Genomic DNA, 22,113 nt, shown 5'->3' with positions numbered 1-22,113 from the left:
TGGCGCGCAGGTCTCCGTCGCCGCGGCACGACAACAGCACCCTGGGCTGGCTCCTCTTGACGCAGTTTTGCGAAGCAAGTTGCAGTGCAGTGACGTCGAGGCCTCCATCTCCACACGACACGTGGAGTGCTGCGGCGGGCCCAGCACAGAGAGGGGCTCGCTGACTTCAGCTGTCGAGATGGACGCTGCCCTGCACTTGCAGCTTTGCTGCTTGGTCTCATTTTACACGCGCCCCGCTTCAACAAAGCTGCACAGCCTGGGTTTTTCATCCTGGGCTTTTTTTGGATCCGCCCGTCTCTGGAGTGGGTTTTATTACTAACCCTAAACCGAAACCGGGTCGTCGACGACGCCGCGTCACACATGACCCGTTTATACGGACGGAACCGGTTATGTGCAAACAGCGTGAACAGGCCGCTTACTGCATTCGACCGAACAGTTCGCTTGCCGACGGGCTGCGCTCCGATTCCTCGCGACGGATTGCCGCCACGATCGCGTTCTGGTGGCGCGGAGCGCTGCTTGAAGGCAACGGGATGGAAGGGTGGCGACGGTCGGACGGCGATTCCGACGCACGCCATACGACAAGTTGCACGTGGGAGTCCTCGGAAGAAGGCGTCGTGAGCGGCAGTGGCTAGTTTGTCCGTTGCGCCACCAGGCTCTGGTCTAGGGCTCCGTCCTCACGACTGCAATCGCAACGCAACGCAAGGTGTGCTTGCGAAGACAGCAAGCGGATGTTGGAGGACGAGCGTGCGTCTCAACTCGCTGCTGGTCGCTGCACGGTGCAGGCAGTACTAACTGTCAAGCACACGTTCCCCACGTGAACCAGGGTCTAAGGTGCATACGTAGATATCGACATGGACGAAAAATATGCAGCGCCAACATGTTCGGCAGTCGATTGCAACATGATGTGGGGCTTCTCGCTTGCATAATATCCTAGGCAAGGTGCTACGCGCGGAAGAACTATCGCAGTCCGCAATCCATACAGCTAGCTATCTGTCTGCTGCAGATATTGGTTTTCGCTCTCGACCCACCTTGCTTGCGTTGCAAGTGGTTGCTATCGACGCCTGGCGGCGCCGGGCTGCTGCAAGTTGGCTCACGCTGAGCCGGTGTCACGCCGGGGCTCGACTAGCGGAGCCCGATCTTTCCGAGAGGAAGTACCGTATAAATGCACGTCGTTTAACAATCCAAGTGCGATGGTGCCGACGGCACCAGGCAGCGCGGCCGGGAACACCACCAGTATTGTCGCCGCGCTGCGCTTTCGCCGTCGCCGCCGTTATTGCTGCTGCTGCTGCTCTGGTGGTGCAGGCTCCGCCAACGCCTGACGAGGCGGCGTCGACGCTGCTGGTTCGGGGTGTTTGGACCAGCTGGGCGGGCGGACAGCGGCGGGCGCGTTCCTAGTGATCCAAATCGTGCAAGCGAGTCGTCTTGGTGGAAGTTCCGACGGCGGCGAAGCTCGCTACGAAGGCGTCGCGCAGAGTGCACTGCTGTCGCGCCCAAGCCCCGCAACTAATTCAGCTAATAAGCAGCCCACAGCTTTGTGTCCATGTGATCTTGTCGCGCATTGATCGGCGGTTCATGGGCCACCTGGCCGTGGAGAGCCAACCGCCGCAGGTCAAAAGAGAGGCAACCCTGCCCTTTGGAGGAACTGCGAAGTGGTGGCCACGATAATGCTGCACATACATGTACCTACAGGTAGCAGAGCGAAAACGCATTCTTGTATGCATCAACTTTGATGCACACACATTTGTACGACACTCGTTTTGTCTGAGAATAAGATCGTGCTCTATGAGCGAACACCATGGCCGACCCATCGACCGTACACGTAGCGATATTGAGGAGTGGCCCATTCATTGCCAACGGGCGTAGATATCCTGGCGCTACGGCACGCATCTCTAGCCCAGTCTAGCCGTCCTGCGCGCCATCCCGACTTGACTTGATTAAAGTATGTTCACTTATCACATTCGGCAATCATGGTGCAGGTGGCCAAGGCGCTCGCCGGCACAAGCGCGGCGCTGTCGCCGCGCGCGTTGCTCAAACTCCAGGCCCAGGTGCAGGCCATGGTGCGCTGCCTCAACTGCCCCGGAGGACCCTGGTAGGAGGGGCGACCGACAAGAATCGACCGCGCTCGAGCGCATTGAAGTCGCCCGCCTCCATACTGTTGGACGTATTAGTGGTCCCCGTTCTCATCGATGGCTGTGCTGCTGCCAACGACGATGCACAGGGACGTCGGCGTGATGCTCACCACGGACGACCACGTGCAGAAGCTCAACCGCAGGTTCCGTAAGAAGGACAAACCCACCGACATCCTGTCCTTCCCGTTCCACAAAGTAAGACAGCGCCGGCGTGTAGCAGGCGATTGACTGGCCACGGTAGCTCAGCATTTGGACTGTGTCGAGTGCAGGTGCGCGCGCCTGGACGATTCCCGCGGGTCAAGACGAAAGAGGAGCGCTATCTCGGGGACATCTACATCAGTCCGGCGTATGTACGGCGTCAGTGCGACGACCCGCAGCTCGAAGAAATCACGACGCTGGAGGAGCGACTGCCGGTGCTGATGGCACACGGGCTCTGCCACTTGATGGGGTGAGAGTAGCGGCTTTGGCTTCAGACTGTTGCACGTCGACTGACGAACTGCGTTTTTGCTTCTTGTATTATACTGTTTGTTGGGCAGATACGACCACGAGCTGGACGATGACTACGAACGCATGCAAAAGGCTGAGAACTACATCCTCAATCGCTACGCTCAGTTCCTCCCGCCTGCATTCGCCCCAGTCGATAGCTCAATGATCGCAGCAACCGACGCCGAGACAGCGGAGAAGCAGCAATCGTAGGTTACGCAAACTCATTTTGACGACTGCGAATGCAACTTCAACATTACCAGCAGCAGTAAGGTGAAGTGAATAGTTTGGGTTATCGGCATGTACCGGTGCTTCCTTCTATCGGTGCACCAAGCTCTCGTGCCAGGCAGGAGCTCAGGCACTCGTCAATGGGAAGGACAAAGAGCTGGGTGAAGTTAGTCGACGGGTCTCTAATTCCGGCCCTCGACCATGTCGTACACCACGCTCGTCGCCGTCTTCATGATCATCGTCGTGAAACTGGCGTGCACGAATCGCGCCACGAAGCCCGTGGTGCCGAAGGTCAACACCTGGTTGATGCCGCCGGCACGGTACTGCTGCCGGAAGAGCTCCGCGACCGAGACCTTGACGCCGGCCTTGGAGGCCTGCTGGATCTGCGCCACCAGCACGTCCATGGGCAGCGTCACCGCCGCGCTGACCAGGCCACCCAGCAGCGATGAGATGACCTGCTCGCTCGTCGTAAGCACGCGCTCGGGGTTGTTGCGCTTGTACACGAGGTTCTCGGCCTGCACGGAGAAGAAGAAGCGCGTGGACCAGTCGGCCACGCGCTTAACCGAGAACATGCCCGAGCCCTTCATGAGCGCGGCCACGCCCTCCTTGTGGATGACCTTGACGCCGATGCGCATGGAGCGCGACATGGTCTCGAGCGGGGTCATCTGCTCGCGGAAGACCGGGTCGGTCATCACGCGCGTCTTGAGCAGCAGCGTGGGGCTGAGCACGAAGCCCTGGAAGCCGCCGCCAATGCCGCCGGCGATGACCTCGGACGTGCCCTTGCTGATCTTGTCGCTCTGGACCAGCGGCGTGAGCGCCGTGCGCGCGATGGAGTGGCCCCAGGCGAAGACGGAGCCCTTGGCCACGCCCTGCAGCGCGCCCCACGGGAAGAAGCCGTCCCAGATGCCCACGAGGCCCTTGGCGTGCATGATCTCCTTGGTCAGGTGCAGGTACGAGAACTGCGGCTTGGTCTGCTTCATGATCTTGATGAACTCGAGGTAGTGGCCCAGCGCAAACTCGTAGGTGAGGCACACGCCGGCGCCCACGAGCAGCTTCACGCCGGCCTTCTCGGGCGCGTGCTCCTTCTTCTTGCTGAGCGCCAGGGGGCTGTACACGTGCGGCGCGCGGTAGGCGCTGAGCGCCAGCGGGTGGAGAGGGCGGTCCTTGTGCCACACGGCGGAGCCAGTCACGGCGCTGGTGAGCGAAGGAGAGAGCATGGCGATGTTGGCGAGCAGGCGAGTTGGGCAATGGCTTGCCGGAAGGAAGGAGGGGGGTACGTAGCGCTTGGATTCGGCTGAAGCTCAAAGAGGATGGGCAGCGGCCCAGATTAAGTGGGCTCACTCGGCCTCTGTATGCGCGCGTGACGAAAAGATGGCGACGCGGCGGCCACGTGTGTCTTTGGAGCGGCGTGAGCAATCGCTGGGCGTCGGCAGATCTCTTCCTGCCCTGGTTTGTCGAGCGCTCGTCAAACTCGCCACACTCGCATCGCTCCGCGCTGCCGAGGTGGTGGGGCGGCGCACTTATTGCGGGGCGCGATTTGCGCAACGCGCGCTTCAGCTTCAAGTGCCACGCCCGCGACGTCACCGTTCGGCCGAGAATCGGCTCCACACGCAGTTGATGGCGATTCCTGCCGCCCGCGCCGGTGGTCCTGCGCGAGGGATAGTGGCTGCAGTCGGCGGTGCGCATGTCTGCGTGTAGTGCTCGCAGTTGCCTGTCTTGCTTGGCCCCCTTGACTCGGATACCAACAAGTCTTTTCGAACCGTTGCGGCGGTCTCCAAGCAGAAAAATGGATGGCCGTCAGCACCTTGGTCGGATGTGTCAGCGAAGGCCTTACATGGAATGCCCGGTAGCGTCGGTGTTGGCGTCGCCGCCGCCGCCGGCGGCGCGGGAGGCGATCGCCGGAGGTCCGCCACCACCGCAACACATGGCTTCAGCCCCACTTATTCCGGCCACGCGCGAGTGCCCCGCGACGACCAAGCAGACAACAACTGGCCGTATTTCTGCTTCAAGTCAAATCCCGCCTGCGAGGGAGCCCGGCCAAAACGTCCCCAACGCGCAGCGCAGCCAGTCAAAGTGTCCCCATTGGTGATCTGACGCGTGAATGCGCGTCGCCGTACTGCAAGTTGCAGGCGCCACCGGTAGCCTCTCACACAACTCGGTCTTTCCGATTGCGGTCACTTGGAGAATCGCGCTCACTTTGCGAGAGCCGCGGCTGCACTGTAGTGCTCCGGATATCCCTGCGTCGGAGGCAAATCCACTCGACTCACATGCAGAATTGTCCTCGCGTTTCTCTCTCTGGGAGCAAATCGCGCCCCATCCATTGCCGAGTTTGCCAGCGTGTCTCCAGTCGTTCTTCCGATACGCGTCGCTCGCTTGCTAGCAAGCGTCGCGCTTCCAGTCCAGTTCTCCATCCTGGAACTTTCATCCAAGTGCTGGGTGCCGAGCGGGACAAGAAGGCTGGAGCTGGTGGTGGCTCCTGAGCCCATTTTCTTGGGGGTTCCACACTCCTTGCGCGTTGCGGAGATAAGCTTGCCACCTGTCCGCCATGGCAAATGGACTCGTCGCTCCTGGAGTTCGTGTGTGGTGTCGACGATACAAGTGAATGTTGGAGGGCACTAGTTGTGTGGTAAGTACTGTACTGCCATCGGTGCAATCTCTGGCGCCGTAACCTCGCAATCTCATGAACTGGTGGCGACCTCGTCGTTGGTGACATTTGTAGAACAGCCGAATCGCTGATGGAGATTGACAATTGCCGCCTGCAGCGTTGCCTACCGAGAACGACCGTCGAATCGCGGCAGGGCCTGTTCCCTCGGCGTTTGTGCGTCAACGCCTTCACCTTTGAGGACTGGACGCTTCCTAAATTGGTTGATCATTGAAGCTTCGCGAATACAGGTTCAGCCGTCCACGTGTTGAGCCTGTGAATTACGCGTTGGTCACAGCAAGCGTCGCTTTTTCGCGTTCATGTACCGCGGTACGGCATGTTGAAGCTGACTCATCGTGACAAAGCAACTCGCGACTCGCGAAATGGACTGCGTTGCCTTGTGCATTCGTAGAAGGCGTATCTGGGGGCTGCTGGTAGAAGCCGACCAAGGTTTCGCTTTTGCGGCGACTTGCATGGTTTCCGAGAAAATAAAATGCATACTCTTGGGATGTACAAGGCGAAGTTTGGTTGTGGTGTCTATCGAAGCATTGCTCCCAACACGACCGACATACCACCGTAGTATATCAACTGCCTCATTTTCAATCGAGCCCGCGATGCCGTTCAGCAAATTAAGCCTTGTGTACACTGGTGAACTCAAGGACACACCACTCAGCGCAGGAGAGAACGAGGGCAGCGGCGCAGATGCGACACCATGTCGACAACAAGAACCCAACACATTGGAAGCAGGCGACCAGGCAATACGACGCCCGCACAAATTTCCGCTGTGAGATGCAGCCGCACGGAGGTTTAAAGCGACGACCGCGGTGCGCGGTTGCAGCTGAGAGAAACGTTTTCGTGGTGCTCTCCGGAATCACGACGTTTGCTGCGTGAAACCAGCAGGGCCGACAATCAATCGCCTGGATGGGCTGGGCCGACGTGCACCCGCCCGGCGTGCTGCCGTTCTTGTGGCGCTCGCTGCTGCTCTGATCGCCGGCTGCCACGCAGCCGAGTCACGCGCCGCGAACGGCAGGCTGTCCGCGGACGGTTGACGCTGGTCCCCATGCCACGAGCTTTTTCCCGGGGCGACGCGCAAACAGCCCCTCGCCTCCAAGCAGCGCCCGTGTTTCTGCGGCTGCACTTTCGCTGATCGGCGCGCGCCATCGAAAGTACGGCAACGCCGCAGAGACCGGTCTCGCGGCGGTGCCGGGTCTGTCTCACGTCGCGCGGCACGTCAAAGTCGAAGCTGGATCCGCGCGGATGGATAGGGCCCAACACGCGCTCGCCGGCCGAGCTGAGCTGAGCTCATTTTGCAATCCGCTTCGCCCCAGGCACGATGATCTCCACGCTGCGCAGCGCCGCCTCCCGCCGGACCCAAGCGACCGCCGCCCGCGCCGCCATCTCGTTCGTCGCGTCCGAGAGGCCCTCGACGGCCTTGAAGAGGATCGCCAACAAGCGGCCCGCGAGCTCCGCGGCCGCCGAGGCGCTGGCCCACAATGACGAGGCCGAAGACTTCTCCATGGTGCGTGGCGACGGCGGCCTTCTCTCCTCGTTCGACGCCCTCGGCTAACGAGGGAACCTTGTTGTGTGTCGTCGTCGCCAGTCGCAGCCGGGCTTCGCGGTCATGCGCACGCCCATCGCTAACAAGGGCCAGGCGTTCACTAAGGAGCAGCGCGCGGCGTTCAAGCTGCGTGGGTTGCTGCCCGAGGCAGTCACCTCCATCGAGCTCGAGACGGAGCGCGCCATGATGCAGCTGCGCCGCAAGACGTCCCCCATTGAGAAGTACATCTTCCTGCAGAGCATGCAGGACACCAACGAGGACGTGTACTACCGCATGCTCATGGAGAACACGGTCGAGCTGCTGCCCATCGTGTACACGCCCACGGTCGGCCAAGCTTGCCAGGAGTTCAGCCACATCTACCGCCAGACTCCGCGCGGCTTGTACATTTCCATCAACGACATCGGCCACGTCGCCGAGATCCTGGACAACTGGCCGGAGAAGGACATCCGCGCCATTTGCTTCACGGACGGCGAGCGCATCCTCGGCCTGGGCGACCAGGGCGCCAACGGCATGGGCATCCCCGTCGGCAAGCTGTCGCTGTACACGGCTTGCGCCGGCGTGCCGCCTCAGATGTGCCTGCCCGTCGTGCTCGACTGCGGCACCAACAACGAGGAGTACCTGGCCGACCCGTTCTACATCGGTCTGCGCCAGAAGCGTGTGCGCGGCGAGAAGTTTGAGCAGCTCGTGGACGAGTTCATGAACGCCGCCAAGGCCAAGTACGGTGACAAGGTGCTGCTGCAGTTCGAGGACTTCGGCAACTCGACGGCCTTCCCTCTACTTCGCAAGTACCAGAACACTCACTGCACATTCAACGACGACATCCAGGGCACGGCCTCGGTCGTTCTCGGTGGCCTGCTGGCTGCTGTGCCTCTTTCGGGCAAGCCGATCTCCGAGCAGAAGTTCGTTTTCCTCGGTGCTGGAACAGCTGGAACGGGCATTGCCGATCTCATTGCTATGGCTATCTCGCGTGAGACTGGCAAGTCGGTGGACGAGTCCCGCAAGCAGATCTGGCTGGTGGACTCGCGCGGGCTTGTGGTAGAGTCTCGCAAGCAGTCCCTGCAGCCACATAAACTGCCATACGCTCACGACGCCCCCGAATGTCCGAACTTGGTTGAGACGCTCGATCGCATCAAGCCCACGGCTCTCATCGGTGTGTGCACCATTGCCAAGGCCTTCAACGACGAGGTATGCAAGAAGATGAGCGAGATCAACGAGAGGCCGATCATCTTCGCGCTGAGCAACCCCACCTCGAAGGCCGAGTGCACGGCCGAGGAGGCGTACACGTTCACAGACGGCAAGTGCATCTTCGCCAGCGGCAGCCCGTTCGACCCCGTGGAAATCAACGGCAAGCGCTGCGTTCCTGGCCAGGGCAACAATTCGTACATTTTTCCGGGTGTTGGTCTGGGTGTGGTCGCGGCTGGCCTGACCCACGTCAACGATGAAATCATGATCATCGCTGCCCAGACGCTCGCAAGTCTCACGACACCTGCCGACCTGGAGACTGGCTGCGTCTACCCTCCACTGTCCTCAATCCGGGAGGTGTCACTCAAGATCGCAGTGGCCGTCGCTGAATACGTACGTCACTTCGAATACATGTTGTCGCTCAGAACAGAGAACTAACGGTGATTTGTTTATTCGTGTTTGTAGGGCTATGAACAAGGTTTTGCCACCGTTCCCAAGCCGGAGAACATGACCGAATACTTGCGCAACTTCATGTACAACCCGTGAGCATCTGTATGTGCGCGGTCGTCTGCTGCGAGGGGGGAGCAGAAGTACTGCAAGTGACGTCAAATTGCTGCCGTGAAATGGACAGCATGTATTGTATTCCTGAAAAATGCACTTGTAGTGCGTACGATTTCTCACAAAGCGTTATCGAACTACTGTGTTTTATATTCATGATGCCGTTAGTCGATTGCTGATTGACTTGGCTTCCCCGATACAGCCCTATGGATGTTCAGGAAGTATGGAGGTACTTGGCAGAAAGCAGCGAAGCGAGCAGCTATCACCTTCACATCTTCAAACCCGGCATGTTGCTGTAACCGGGAAATTGCCATTTGTACCGAATATTCGTATGTTTGCTCCGAAAGCTTCCTGACTGAGCTAATGTGACTGTCATTGCTGTTCGTGTTGGTCTCGCTGGCAAGTTGTGAGGGAGAAATTGCATTATTGCCCCGTTCTTCCTGCTCTATGTGCGTTTCCTCTGGAACTCCATCCCGCCTTGCTGTTAAGCACCGTAATTTTCGTGAGTTCAACTCCTGCCGCGCATTCTGAGCAACCATGACAAGAAACGCAGTAGCGCTCCTGCGAGCTACGATGTGCGCTCTTGCTCGTGTCGCAATATCTCGTAGTGATTTCAAGCAGTGCTGCTGCCTCCTGGCAAGAACACGAGCCTTTTCTGCTGTTAGCAGCCACTCTTCTCGTGCCCGGTCCTTCTTAGCCCTCATTCGAGGTGAGATTAAATCCTCTTCGCTGGCCTGTAAGTCGGGAGCGCTTCGAGTGCCTGATGTTCCGCTCCCCAGCGCAGGTTGGACGCGAGGAGATACTGTGGCAGCAACTTCGTCGCCAGAAAAGTTGAGGCCCGAGGCCGTGGACGAGGTTCTCTGTACTTCTGCAGCAGCTCGCTCACTTCCTTCCCGTACCCACTCCGAGACGTTGTGGTGCGATAGGTATGCCCTGTCGTGGCGGATAAGGTCGTCAATCATCAGTTTGACTTGCACAACTTCCCCTGAGCCCAGTAGGGCTGTTTCCACTTGGTATTGTTTCTCATATGCGTCCAGGAACCCGCCATACTTTAGGAATACTTGATTTTCCTGCACTACCCAGTCGTTTGAAGAAATGCGGAGAGACGTCTGGACTGCTTCATCTTCTATGCGAGACGCGTTAGCCCCGACGATGACACGAACGAGACTACCAAAACTCTCTCGGCTGATCAATCCTCGCTGTTGGGGATCTAGCTTGTGAAAAATTTCCAGCATATTGATACGAGCTTCCTGGCATCGTCGCACTAGAATCTCCAATAGATTTGGTGCAGATACTAGCTCGTCTGTCAACGTGGCAACCGTTGCTGTCTCTGGTCTCGGTGGAGTCATTATAGTTGCTGGGATATCGAAACTCGGGGCTCCAGTTGCATCACTCAGTGAACTGTTCGGCACTGGATGCTCTCGCTTCGCCGTTGGGGCTTTTTTACGACGAGGGGCGGGAGGTTGAGCTATTGGTGTTGTTGGAGCGACGGGCTCGGGGGGTGTCGTAAGGTAAACTCTTGGCGACACAACCTTTGGCGAAGAGCGACGTAGTTTAGCTGTGGCAATTGCAGCCATTCTGACCTCTTCTTCTAGTCTATGAGCCTCGACTGCATTTTCAAGATTTCTCAAGCCGTCTGCAGCTTGAGGGTATTGGTCCTGAATCGATTCAAAGTGCATCCGTGCTTCATCGAATTCACCGGTTGAAGTAAGCACGCATCCGAGCTTATACATTGCGTAAGAATCATTCGGGTTGAGCTCCAACGCGCAACGAAATTCATCGATGCTCGAAAACAAATCTTCAGCGGCTTCATATGCACAGGCAAGATTGATTCTCAGTCTGAATTTCACCTCGTCGTTAGCCTCCGATGACAAAGCCAGCAGATATAGTTCGATAGCCCGCTGCAGTTCTCCTTTTGAGTGTAAGCGCACGGCAGCTTTCGTTACCATTTTCAGTTTTTGAGTTGGCTCAAGACTGGCGTGGTTCTGTGGTAGCGACCGCCACCACCACTCAAACCCGCTAACCGAGTTAATGCACTCAGGATTCCACGAATATTTTTCGGAAACAATAACCCGCTTGCTGGGGCTGGGGCCACTCGGGCTTGTAGGTGGTGACCCAAAAAGAGGGTCAAGAGTTCTATAGGCCTCCACTTCGAAACTTCTCTCAAGACGAGATGGAGGGGCGTTAGGTGTATTGCATCGGTACTGTCGCGGGCCTTCAACAGCGGCAAGTTTTGGCATGCTGAAAATCTTCGCTCGTTGGGTCTGTTCGACTGGAGAAGTCGGAGGACGCGTCAGCGGTAGCTTCATCGTGGGGCAATACGGAGAAGGGGCTTCCTGGTACAGCTTGGATATCGTCGTTGTTGGCGAGAACAACGGTCGATGTGGGCTTTGGCTCCTGTGGCCTCCAGTCAAGTAAGGAAGCGCAATGTTATCACCCGAAGCCCGAAATGGCGATAGCTGAGCTGTGGAAATCCGTAGCGGGCTAGTTTCTCCTGAAAGACGAGCAAACGCCTCCCTGTCTTCATCATACGATTGATCCAACACGATCGGCGACGGGATCGGCATTTCCACCGAGAAACACTCCAGCAACCTCGCGGCGAGCTCGCACAACGTCGAGTTGTTCTGGTGCCGCTTCTGCAACGAAAACACGAACATGTTGGGCTGCCAGAATTGCCCCTGGGCAGCGATTTTGCATGCATTCGCCACCGCAACACTGTCTTCTCCAGCGAGCAGTACCAGAAGCCGTAAACACGGAACCTGTAGCGACACCAATAACGACAGCGCCAACAACACGGCAACACCAGACACCGTTGCAAGTCAGTCGTACATCGATCTGCATATGATGTTTTTTACTGATGCCGTACACGCTTCTGGGTCTCCGTGAACTGTGTTAGCATCCTGAAAATGCAGCCGGCGAACCCTGGTGAAATACACTGCTGTCAGCCTGACACCGTCCAATTGAAATACCCACAAGAGACCCAAACGCACCTGACCGCAGTGCGTGCGCTCGGATCGATGCGCACTGCATGAGCTCCCAGGCCTCGGCCAGCAGATCCTCCTGCCAAAGACAGACGAGCCCAGACTGTGGTTATCTCCACCGCTTGATAAAGATACAGAGGTCTCGGCTACCAGCTAGCTAGCTAACTAGTTAGTTAGTTACTTCGTGCTGCACATACCAGATTGTCGTGCGGACAGCGGTCGATGGAGGAGGCGAACATGAGCGCGGCCATGGGGTCCACGACGCACGTGGAGAAGGGCGACTCCGAGTGCGGCAGCGGCGCCGAGCGCAGCCGCTCCGCGACCGTGTCGCGATGCTTCTTGATGAGAGTCCTGGCCTGCGGGGACGCGGCGCTCGTGGTCATGCGGCTCTTCTGGAAGAAGGCGTTCATCCAGAGGCTGTTGCGCGCCAGCAGCGCCGGCTCCACGCCGAAGCTCGGGTGCAGCCGCGCGTAGCGGCCCAGCCAGCGGCGGTTGGCGTCCACCAGCGCCTCGAAGGTGCCGTCGCCCTCGACCTCCGCGTCCGGCAGCTCCAGCTCCAGCAGCGCGTCCACGTCCATGGCCAGCAGCTAAAAGGCAACTTGCATAGTTTCCTTTTTTCGTAACAGACCACTTCAACGTCCCAAAGCAGTAGGCCGGCTAAAATTAGGCCTCGCATTGCAGCGCAGCTGCAGTCGAGCGACGCAGCCGTTGCACGGCCAAACCGGGGGAGTACTATGCCGCGCCGCGCTGTCTACATGGCAGCGCATCTGCTGGCTATGGGATCCATCGCAGTGCAAGTAGGACGCTGCAGGTTTTTCGCTCCGCACACGGGTCCGGCATCCGCCGCGCATCCTGGTCTTGGTCGTTTCTGTTTCCCTCTTGGCCGCCCAGCCTACTGCTCCCGTCAGCGATGGTCATAACGAGCGCAAGCTTCGCGTGCCACAAAGACGGCGCCTTTCGCGATTGTGCCGTTGTGATCTATTTATAGCACCGGGCGGGGAAAGAAAGCGCCGCGATTCAGTCCGTCAGTCAAGCGCACGAGAGGAAGCCCTACCTCCGGACGACAATCACTCCGCAGCAGCGATGGAGCCGCCCGCGTCCGCTTCGGCGCCCACGTCGGCGCCAGCGCCGGTGCCCGCGGCGGAGCTGCCTGCGCAGGGCCGCGACCTGCTGCTGGGCGCGCTCTCGAACGGCAGCAGCGGCCACACGAACCTGGACGACCTGCTGCTGGACTCGTCCGCGGCCTCCACGCCCGCCGCCGTGACGCACGAGGTGCACTGGGAGGGCTACGTGCGCAAGAAGGGCGACTGGCTGCCGCGCTGGGAGGAGCGCTACCTGATCCTGGACGGCGCCACGCTCACGTACTACAACTCGAAGGAGGAGGCCCGCAGCGCGCGCAACCTGCGCGGGCGCATGATCATCAGCAAGGTGCGGCCCGAGAACTACGGCAAGGCGCACGGCTTCCTGCTGGAGACGCAGGGCCACAAGCACTTCCACCTGTGCTGCGCCACGGAGCTGGAGAAGGACATGTGGGTCGAGATGATGCAGGCCGCCATCGAGGAGGGCGTGCGCCACGGCGCGCACAGCCGCGTGTCCGTGGAGGGCATGGAGGCGCTGCAGATGCAGGCGTCCCCCACGCAGGTGGACCTGCGCGGCTTCTACCTGGCCTTCCGCCAGCTGCTCATCTCGCACTCGTCGTCCCCGCAGTTCTTCCCCAAGCTCTCGCGCGACGTGGTGCTCACGTCCAACTACGCGCCCACCGTGCCCTTCTGGGGCGAGTACCACGGCCTCGACGGCGTGCTGCACTTCTTCTCCATCCTGTACGAGACGGTGGAGATCACGGCCTTCTTCGTCACGGACATCGCCCAGGCCAAGGAGGGCTGCACGGCCGTCGTGGCCGGCCGCGAGACCATGAAGAACAGGGACAACGGCCGCAAGTTCACGCAGCAGTGGCAGCACACGATCGAGTTCGCGCCCGACGGCCGCGTCAAGAGCCTCACCATCTCGGCGGACCCCATCGCGGCCTCGGCCGTGTTTGGCTGCAGCGCCACGTCCAGCTTGTCGCTGCCTATGGCTGCGGTCGTCGGCAACACGGTGCACGACAACCCGCCGGGGCGGCTGCACGTCGTTGTGTTCCGCGGCGAGCAGATCTCCGACCAGGGCTTCATCGACGATGAAGAGCAGACGGACGAGTCGGAAGCAGACGACGAGAAGCGGTCGTCCAACCGACGAGTATTCCTGGGAATGCGCTTGGTGACGGACGGCAAGACCAATGTGTACGCACCGACGTCTTCCTCGAACTGTGTGGCGAGGACGCGCACGTGCGACCCCGATGAAGCACGGAACCCCAAGTGGAACTCGAAGCACGAAATTACATTCGCTGGGTCGTCTCGAGGCAAGCCGTGCTTTATCCTGATCGAAGCGTGGGAAGTTGTGGACAGTGACGGCACAGGCGAGGCTTCCGAGCGTGTAGTTGGCGTTGCGAAAGTCAACCTTGCTCCTTTCCTGGCGTTGGCAAGTACGTCACGCACGGTTCGGGAAAGTGTTATCCACTCGGACATTGCCCGTGGCGCTGTGCCTCAATGGTACACGCTGCTGTCAGCAAACGAGACCAAGTTTACGTGTGGCCGCGTGCAGCTCAGCATTAGTTTCGAAGCCTCTATGGCTTCATTCGCTGCCATGTCTCGTTCCAATCTTGCCAGCGCGTCACGAAATGGAATTGACGAAGTATCGCCTAGTCTGGACCCCAACGCTCCAACGCCGCAGGTTCGTCCGTCTGGATCAGTGGTCCAGTCTATGAGCCATCGCGTCGCGTTGGCTCGTGGATGCTCGTTCCGTGATACAAAGCGAGACAATCACCAATTCCGAGTGGGCAACACGAACTTCGATGTCCCGAAGCGCTATCAGATGATCAAGGCTGTGGGGCAAGGTGCCTACGGGTGTGTGATTGCTGCTAGCGACACGGAGACGGGACAAGCTCTCGCCATCAAGAACATCCCGAACGCCTTTAACGATCTCATTGATGCAAAGCGCATTCTACGTGAGATTCGACTGATGCGCCACTTGAATCATCCGAACTTGGTCAATTTGCTGGATTTGCTGCGACCCCCTACGCTACAAGAGTTCAACGACGTGTACATCGTGACAGACCTGATGGAGACTGATCTCCACCGTGTGATTCACTCGAACCAGTCTATTAGCGATGATCACGTCCAGTACTTCCTGTATCAGATGCTGGTGGCTATCAATTACGTACACTCTGCTGAGGTGCTGCACCGCGACTTGAAGCCATCCAATATTTTGGTGAATTCGGACTGCGATCTGAAGCTATGCGATTTCGGTCTCGCTCGCGGTATCCAGGGTATGGACTCGGGCCTAACGGAATATGTTGTTACGCGATGGTATCGTGCCCCAGAGCTGCTGCTCTCGTCCAAATACGATAAGCAGATGGATGTGTGGGCTATTGGGTGCATTCTGGCAGAAATGCTCGGACGGCGCCCACTGTTCCCTGGTCATGACTATTTACACCAGTTAAAGATTATTATGGACGTTGTGGGATCGCCGTCAGAGGACTCGCTGGATTTCATCACCAACCCCAAGGCGAAGCGGTTCATTTTGCGTCAACCGAAGAAGCCGAAGGTTCCTCTCTCTTCGGTGTATCCGCGCGCTACGCCGCAGTGCCTCGATCTGCTGGAGAAGATGCTGGTATTCGATCCCCGTAAGCGTATCACAATCTCGGAAGCGCTGGAGCACCCTTACCTGAGCCTGGTGCGTGATCGATCATTGGAGAAGACATGCCCTACGCCGTTCGACTTTGCGTTTGAAAATTCAGACCTGACAAAGCAAAAACTGCAAGAACTCATCTTTGAGGACGTGTGTGCGTTCCACCCGGATGCGCGCATCCCTGACCCGGTGGTATCTGCCGCTTCTGGTGCGTTGAATAATGCCTCTAGTCGAGCGCGTGGACTCTCTAGGGCTGATTCCTCCTCGGCACCAGTTTCCGACAGAACTAGTGTTTCAGTCTCGGCTCTACCAGTTGCTGCGTCTGCTGTAGCTGCCTCGGTGGCTGTTCCGCCGGCGCCAGTTTCGCTAGCAGCGCCCGTCACCCTGGTACCCTCGGTACAAGACGTTGCTACAGAGCCTCTTAATGCTCAGCAGCACCAAGTCCAAGCTCGGCCATCGCCAATTGTATTGCTGCCCCCGAATTCGGTTTCTATTCATGAAGCCCGGCCTTCCGAAACACCTGTAGATGATGTAGCCTCCCCACTGACCCCGGAGATCGCATCCCCGTCGGTACCAGTGAATGCACCTACCACAGGGCCTGCTCTCATTCGATCTATGCCGACTATGTCGGTTGAGCCGCTGGAGCAAGTACCAGCATCAGCGCCTGAGCACGAACGAAGTGCCCAAGCAGAAGTTGCGATTGAGATCATGCAGACGCCTGCCCACACAACCGAGACGGCGGCGGAAGAAGTAGAGGCGTCTCTTGACGACATTGGCAGCACCCCCATTCACAATGTATCAGTAGCAGAAGCTGCCGCCACGGTCGACGAGAGTGGTGCAACCGACCACGACGCACCGAACAGCACAAGCACTAGCAGTAGTGGCAGCGACGGTGAGGCTGACATCGCAGACGCACAAGGGTCCGATCGAGAGATCGACCTGTCGACTTCCCCGAAGAAGCAGGTGCTGCAGCAACCCAAGTCACTTCTTACACCATCGTCGTTGGTGTGAGCTCCCAAGTCCAAGAGGTGAAACCTGCCGCCGTGGCCACATCAAGAGCATTGTTCTTGTGTCATCCCTGGAATCTGGGATTCCTTGGCCACTACTGCACGGAACAAGCGCGAGCTGCGGGTTGTTTCACCACGCGCGCCTCCGTATATGCACGAGTTGGAATCCGACGTTCGGGCTTGTAAGACGATGTGCTAAAACAGCAAACGAGCGCATGCTCGACGAGGGCGATGAGAAGCCCAAGTGGAAGTTGGAACTGAATAAACTGAACTGAATGCTTGTGCGCCGGGTTTGACGCTGTGTGTAGTTGACCTTCCCTTTACATACCTGGTACTTGGTGCGCTTTCCTTTCAAACGTTGAAGCCGGCATAAGCGGGTTTGATTAGTCCGCGACATTCCTCCTGCAACATGGTGCATGTTGTGCACCATGCGAGGTCGCATCAGTGCTCTCAAATTCCTTTTCATTTAATTGTCGACCATCAGTTGCACTTTCGCTCTCGTGCTTGTTTCTCGGTTGTTGAACCGTTTGATGTCGAGGTCGATGAACAGAGGTTAGTGCACCATGAAAAGGAGAATCCCAACATCACGTGTCCCAATCGCAAACTTCGGCTTTATCTTGCCAAGCAAGAGGACGCTGGTGACTGGCTCAATTCACAAGGTCCTGTACTGAGAGAACCAAAGGCGGGAAGTGTCCTGCTAAAATGGAGCTGCTGACGCGCATGGCAGCTCATGTGCTCGTCAAGGCCATTGAAAACAGTCACAACGGCAGTCGCAAAGCCTGTAATGCCTGTTTTCGACGAAGGGTGGATATTCGCACGAAAGAAAGCTTTCAACGAGGAGCAAGTGTTACCAGAAGCGTTGCCTCCTGTTGCCGACCTGGAAACATTTCTTAGAGGCGAGCTGCCTGTCAAGATTGCGTTCCGCTTGCCAATCTCGACAAGGCTGCAGCCGCAGTTGCATTCGTGAGTGCAGTGTGCGTCAGGTGGAACGAGGGCTTGTGCCGACCAACCTGTCGACCTCGTTACGGGCACCGCCCTCGTTACGGGCAAGTCCGTCGAGGAGCTACAGGAGAACATCCCCATCCAGCGTATAGTGGTTTGATTTGGGGGAGAGAACAGCGTTTAAGAAGAAGGTCATGCATACTGAGTCCAGATTGAGGTTACGCGCCCAGCCAGGGTATCTTAATACATGACGATCGGGCTCCAGGGCACGCCGAGAGGAGAGCGTTCTCGTGGCATGGCTCTTAACGGGTCGTTGGTCAACTCGACTGAAGAACTTTTGACTTACATTCTTTTCTACAAACAAGGCCTTGAATCACCTTGCTCCATCTGCTACAACGCCAACCTGCGCAGCGCTTTCGCGGTACTGGCAGCATTCACTCGTGGCACGAGGTGAGCCTGTCGAATCACTTGTGCATAAAGCTGGATAAGTTTCGCGCTCGTCGGGATTCGCCGCAGCCCCTGCATGAGCACGATTTCCTGTCGGATCTGTCTTTCTTGGGGTTGAAGCAGCATTTGGTACTTCCTATCGTGGTAGACTTGCAGCACATCGCTTTCTCGTAGCGACGCCGAGGAGAGAGACAAGAAATCCCGCCAAACCGCAACAAACACCGTCTTCCAACCAATGGCCGCCTTGTCGGCCTTCAAAGTATCGCCACTGCCGCTTCTAACTCGCTGAAGTATCAGCGACGGCTTGTTGACGTAGCCGAAGTGGCGGACCACCAGCAGCTCCCATAGCTCGGCACAACTTGAAACATCACACTGTAGACGACGACATACTAGACTCAACTGGGTGACGCTCGCCACGTCTAGATACTGACACACGCGATGCTCCAGCAACTCGGACGGCAGCTCCAGCAGCAGTGACTCGTCCATCGCCCTGTAATAACAAACAAGAATGACAGCAGCAGCAACTACATCGCCAGCCTTGGTAGAGGGCAGAAGGGGGCAGAGATGGCGCCACCTGCGAGCATAACACACCGAAAAGAGGCTGGCCGCCGTCTATTCCACCGCAATAAAAGGCTGGGGGTCCCTAGGCGTGCGGGTTCCGTAGCACGATGATGACCGAGTCCCCGCGCAGGAACATCTTGCTGACGAAGCGGTCCTTGTTGACGGGCTTGGCCGCCTTCTTGCCCTTGCCCGACTTGGGCACCTCGGTCCACATCTCCTTGACGTTCTCCAGCACCATGTTGCAGTGGCGGTCGAAGGCCTTGACGCGCGCCAGCAGCTTGTGGTTGTTGCGCACGTTGATGAGCACCTGCGAGTTGTTCTTGACGCTGTGCATGAGCACCGAGAGCGGGCCCTTCTGGAACTCCTCCTCGTCCTCCTGCACGCGCTTGAACTCGCCCTCTCCGCTGCTGCGGCGCGCGGTTGGCAGCAACAAGACCACGGTTAGACAGCTCAGACGATGGGACATCGAGCCGGCGCCATGTCCACTCCGGTAGATGCCCAATACTGACAGGAGGTGCCCGCGCAGACGACGTACCTCGCCATGATGCCCGTGCTGGTTTGTAACTCGAGCCGCTTTGGATGGCTGGAGCTTTTCGGATCGTACTTAGTACACATTACCTCGATATAAAGACCTTCCAGATTAAGGTTTTGATATTGGGGTTAGACCAGTTTCCTGGCGTTAGCGACACTTGTCAGGTCAACGAAAAAGATTGTTTCTGTATGGATGGTTCTACCGGATCACTACGCGTGCTGCCTGCCTACGAGCTGGCCTGCGTGCGCGTCTACTTCGAGCGCACGGGCCGCGAGCAGCACCGTCATATGCAAAATGCCCTCGCTCCGTAAGTGGTCGGACGCACTTAGTCCAGGTCCATCTTCTCAGCCTCGTCCTTCTCGTCGGCAGGGGCGGCCTCGGCCTCGGCCGGCTCGGAGGCGGGCGTCTCCACCTTCGGCAGCGGCTTGGGCTTCGTCGTGATCGGCAGGGCCACGGCGCGCACGGCCACGATCTTGCTGCGGATGGCAGCCGACGTGACCACGGGGGCGTCCGTCGCGCCCAGCTCCGCCTGCTTCGTCAGGCCGTCGAACAGCCACGTCTCGGCGTCCACGCACGTCTGGCGCAGCTTGGTCTTCTCTTCCTCCGTCCAGTGCGAGTACGCGTCGTCGCCCGAGTTCACCATGCGCTTGTACTCCTCCAGCACAGTCGTCAGCTCAGCCTGGGCCACGCCACGCTCCGTGCTCTCCGTCAGGCGGAATTCCACGGGCGAAGAGAGCTTGCGCATGTCGTCCAGCTTCTGTTGGTACACCGACTTGGTGCTGTCGAAGCCCTCGTCCGTGTACAGCCAGTCCTCCGTCTCCATCAGCTTAGCCTCGAGGTTGCTCTTCTCCTCGCTCGTGATGAAGCCAGCCAGCTTGTCCGTGATCTGGTTGCGCATCTCGTACACGAAGCTCTCCAGCTCGTTACGCTTGTTGAACGTCTCCTCGATCACGCGGTCCTGCTGGGCCATCTTCAACTCCTGCTCGGTGGCCGTGGACACGTCAGCGGTCGACAGACCACCAACCTGCGCCTGCACGGTCAGCTCGATCTTGCGGAAGCGCTTCTTCTTGGGCTCAGTGGGCTTGTCCTCCTTCTCCTCGCCCTCCTTCTTCTCCTCGCCCTCGGCGGGCTTCACCTCCTCCTTAATCTCCTGCATCAGCTGCGACGAAGCAATCGAGAACAGGCCGTTCATGTCCTGCTGCACGTTCACGCGAATCTTGGGGATCTCCGCACCAGCCTCCTGGGCAGGAATGCCCGAGATCGTGAACTTGCCGATGTCCATCACGTAGTCAGGCGGCAGGTAAGTCTTAGCGGACTCGTCGTACACAGCGTCGATCGAGAACGGCTTGTCGCGACGGAAAGTGATGCGCTTGGTCTTGGGGTACTCGTCCTTGCGGTTGAGAATCACCAGCGAGCTGTCCTCCGAAGCAGGGGTCTCCATGTTCACGTCCTCGTCGTCGTCAGCGGCGTCCGTAGCCGTCGACGCGCTACCGTCCCACGACACACGCACGGGCAGGTGGACGCGGTCAGTGACGCTGAACTCCTTCACCTTGAACATGGGCGACAGGATGGCGCAGTTCAGGGCGCAACCGCGGGCAACCGACTCGTCGGCGTTCAGCGTCGTGCTCAGGCCGTAGTTCTGCTGCTCCTTGTCCAGGCCCAGCACCTCGGCGAGGTGACGCTTCACGCTGGTCACACGAGTGCCACCGCCAACAATCTCAACGTTGGCCAGCTGCGACTTCTCCACGCCAGCGTCCGCGAGCGCGCGCTCAATGGGGCCGTCCAGACGCGTCAGGAGAGGGGCAATGAGCTCCTCGAACTCCTCAAGCGTCACCTGCGAGTTGTAGTCGCGGTCGTCGGCCAGGCACTCAATGTTGAGGTGCGTGGCGGTGACGCCGTAGGGGCTGAGGTTCTTCTTGGCCTTCTCGCAGGCCGAGAGCAGCTTGATGCGCGACTTGGGGTTCTCGAGCGGGTTCGTCTTGTACTTCTCGGCGAACTTGGCGGCGGCGTCCTTGGCGATGACCATGTCGAAGTCGCGACCACCGAGGAAACGGTCAAAGGCGGCCGACTTGACCGTGAGGCGGCCCTGCACGAAGGCCACGACGGAGACCGTGTAGCTGGCGTGGCCCAGGTCGATGAACATGACATACTGCGGCTCCGACTCGTGGAAGAGGTTGCGGGCCGACTTGTAGATGCCGTAGGCGAGGGCGATGGCCGTGTGCTCGTTGATGAGGCGCAGGCAGTTGAGGCCGGCGATCTTGGTGGCGTTGAGCAGGGCGCGGCGCTGCACGTCCGTGTAGAAGCCGGGGCACGAGAGCACGCAGTAGGCGGGGTTCACGCCCTCGTTGGCGGCGGCCGCGATGTTCTGCATCTTGTTGAGGATCATGGCCACCACCTGCTCGCACGAGAAGGTCACGGGCTCGTCGTTGTAGTTGAGCACGATGCCCACGTCGCCGCTGGCCAGCTCCACGCACTTGTAGGCGAGCTGCGCGATCTCCTGCTGCACCTCCGGGTGCTTGAACTTGCGGCCGATGAGGCGCTTGATGTCCGTGGCCGTGTTCTTGTAGTGCATGCGCGCCATGCTGATGGCCGCCTCGCCGATGAAGCGCTGCTTGCCCTGCACGCACACCATGTTGCTGCAGTAGAGAGAGACACACACAAGACGCGACAAGGGTCAGCGGCCCCTTCACCTCCGTCATGAGCTACTACTGCGCGCTGACGTACGGGTTCTTTCTGTTGGAGTTCTCATTGAGGATGATGTCGATGCCGCCGCGCTTGGCCTGGCCGATGACGCAGTCCACGTTGCCAAAGTCCACGCCAATGACTGACATGATGCAGGAGGGGGTCGAGGGGTGCAGGAGAGAGCTTGCTTCTGCCGCGGGGCCGCCGAATAGAAAGTGGCTCGCGCTCGGCTTGGGGGGAAAGCGCAACGACCAGGCGATCTGGAACGCACCTAAGCGGGAACCTTCCACGCACAACGCATATCCCGCGGGATCGCTTCGCACACGTTCTCAATTCAACGCCGAATTATCCGCAAACTGAACTGCGAGACTCGATCCGCCGGCTCAGGCGGTTGGCTTCGTAGCCATTCAATTCCGCCGGAGCGGCCTACATTTGCTCCCGTCTCTGCTGCGGGCTGGA

The 22,113-nt window shown here is 58.8% G+C and overlaps 7 protein-coding genes across 11 annotated transcripts; 3 read left to right on the top strand and 4 right to left on the bottom strand.

The window, feature by feature from the left end:
* Positions 1-1,967: 1,967 nt before the first annotated feature.
* On the top strand, positions 1,968-2,825 carry IUM83_15983 (YbeY/UPF0054 family metalloprotein; the record flags this gene model as incomplete). Its single annotated transcript, XM_067940834.1, has 4 exons — positions 1,968-2,089; positions 2,219-2,324; positions 2,399-2,577; positions 2,666-2,825. The coding sequence occupies 4 exons, from the start codon at positions 1,968-1,970 to the stop codon at positions 2,823-2,825; spliced, it is 567 nt and encodes a 188-aa protein (XP_067781888.1).
* Positions 2,826-3,022: 197 nt separating this feature from the next.
* Positions 3,023-4,057, bottom strand: IUM83_15982 (Mitochondrial Carrier (MC) Family; the record flags this gene model as incomplete). The annotated part of the gene is made up of 1 exon (XM_067940833.1): positions 3,023-4,057. The coding sequence occupies one exon, from the start codon at positions 4,055-4,057 to the stop codon at positions 3,023-3,025; it is 1,035 nt and encodes a 344-aa protein (XP_067781889.1).
* A 2,757-nt stretch (positions 4,058-6,814) lies between these two features.
* On the top strand, positions 6,815-8,767 carry IUM83_15981 (NADP-dependent malic enzyme; the record flags this gene model as incomplete). The annotated part of the gene is made up of 3 exons (XM_067940832.1): positions 6,815-7,000; positions 7,082-8,614; positions 8,687-8,767. The coding sequence occupies 3 exons, from the start codon at positions 6,815-6,817 to the stop codon at positions 8,765-8,767; spliced, it is 1,800 nt and encodes a 599-aa protein (XP_067781886.1).
* A 2,863-nt stretch (positions 8,768-11,630) lies between these two features.
* Positions 11,631-12,338, bottom strand: IUM83_15980 (p21-activated protein kinase-interacting protein; the record flags this gene model as incomplete). The annotated part of the gene is made up of 3 exons (XM_067940831.1): positions 11,631-11,701; positions 11,770-11,839; positions 11,958-12,338. The coding sequence occupies 3 exons, from the start codon at positions 12,336-12,338 to the stop codon at positions 11,631-11,633; spliced, it is 522 nt and encodes a 173-aa protein (XP_067781887.1).
* A 505-nt stretch (positions 12,339-12,843) lies between these two features.
* On the top strand, positions 12,844-16,494 carry IUM83_15979 (CMGC/MAPK protein kinase; the record flags this gene model as incomplete). Of its 4 annotated transcripts, none has more annotated exons than XM_067940830.1 (3): positions 12,844-14,345; positions 14,718-15,637; positions 16,295-16,494. In XM_067940830.1, 3 exons carry the CDS (start codon positions 12,844-12,846, stop codon positions 16,492-16,494), a joined length of 2,622 nt encoding a protein of 873 aa, XP_067782005.1. The 4 variants fall into 4 exon arrangements, with proteins under 4 accessions (XP_067782005.1, XP_067782004.1, XP_067782006.1 ...); XM_067940829.1 differs by having other exon boundaries at positions 16,133-16,494; XM_067940828.1 differs by having other exon boundaries at positions 12,844-15,637; positions 16,133-16,494.
* A 2,028-nt stretch (positions 16,495-18,522) lies between these two features.
* IUM83_15978 (Small nuclear ribonucleoprotein Sm D2) lies at positions 18,523-18,983 on the bottom strand (the record flags this gene model as incomplete). Of its 2 annotated transcripts, none has more annotated exons than XM_067940826.1 (2): positions 18,523-18,847; positions 18,976-18,983. In XM_067940826.1, 2 exons carry the CDS (start codon positions 18,981-18,983, stop codon positions 18,523-18,525), a joined length of 333 nt encoding a protein of 110 aa, XP_067781978.1. The 2 variants fall into 2 exon arrangements, with proteins under 2 accessions (XP_067781978.1, XP_067781977.1); XM_067940825.1 differs by having other exon boundaries at positions 18,523-18,844.
* Positions 18,984-19,297: 314 nt separating this feature from the next.
* IUM83_15977 (heat shock protein 70) lies at positions 19,298-21,803 on the bottom strand (the record flags this gene model as incomplete). The annotated part of the gene is made up of 2 exons (XM_067940824.1): positions 19,298-21,608; positions 21,697-21,803. The coding sequence occupies 2 exons, from the start codon at positions 21,801-21,803 to the stop codon at positions 19,298-19,300; spliced, it is 2,418 nt and encodes an 805-aa protein (XP_067781982.1).
* Between the last annotated feature and the right edge of the window lie 310 nt (positions 21,804-22,113).

This window comes from Phytophthora cinnamomi, assembly GCF_018691715.1.
Source record: "Phytophthora cinnamomi strain GKB4 chromosome Unknown Contig112, whole genome shotgun sequence".
NCBI lineage: Eukaryota > Oomycota > Peronosporomycetes > Peronosporales > Peronosporaceae > Phytophthora > Phytophthora cinnamomi.
Note: the sequence above shows the minus strand (reverse complement) of the source record. Positions and strands in the feature narration are given on the sequence as shown.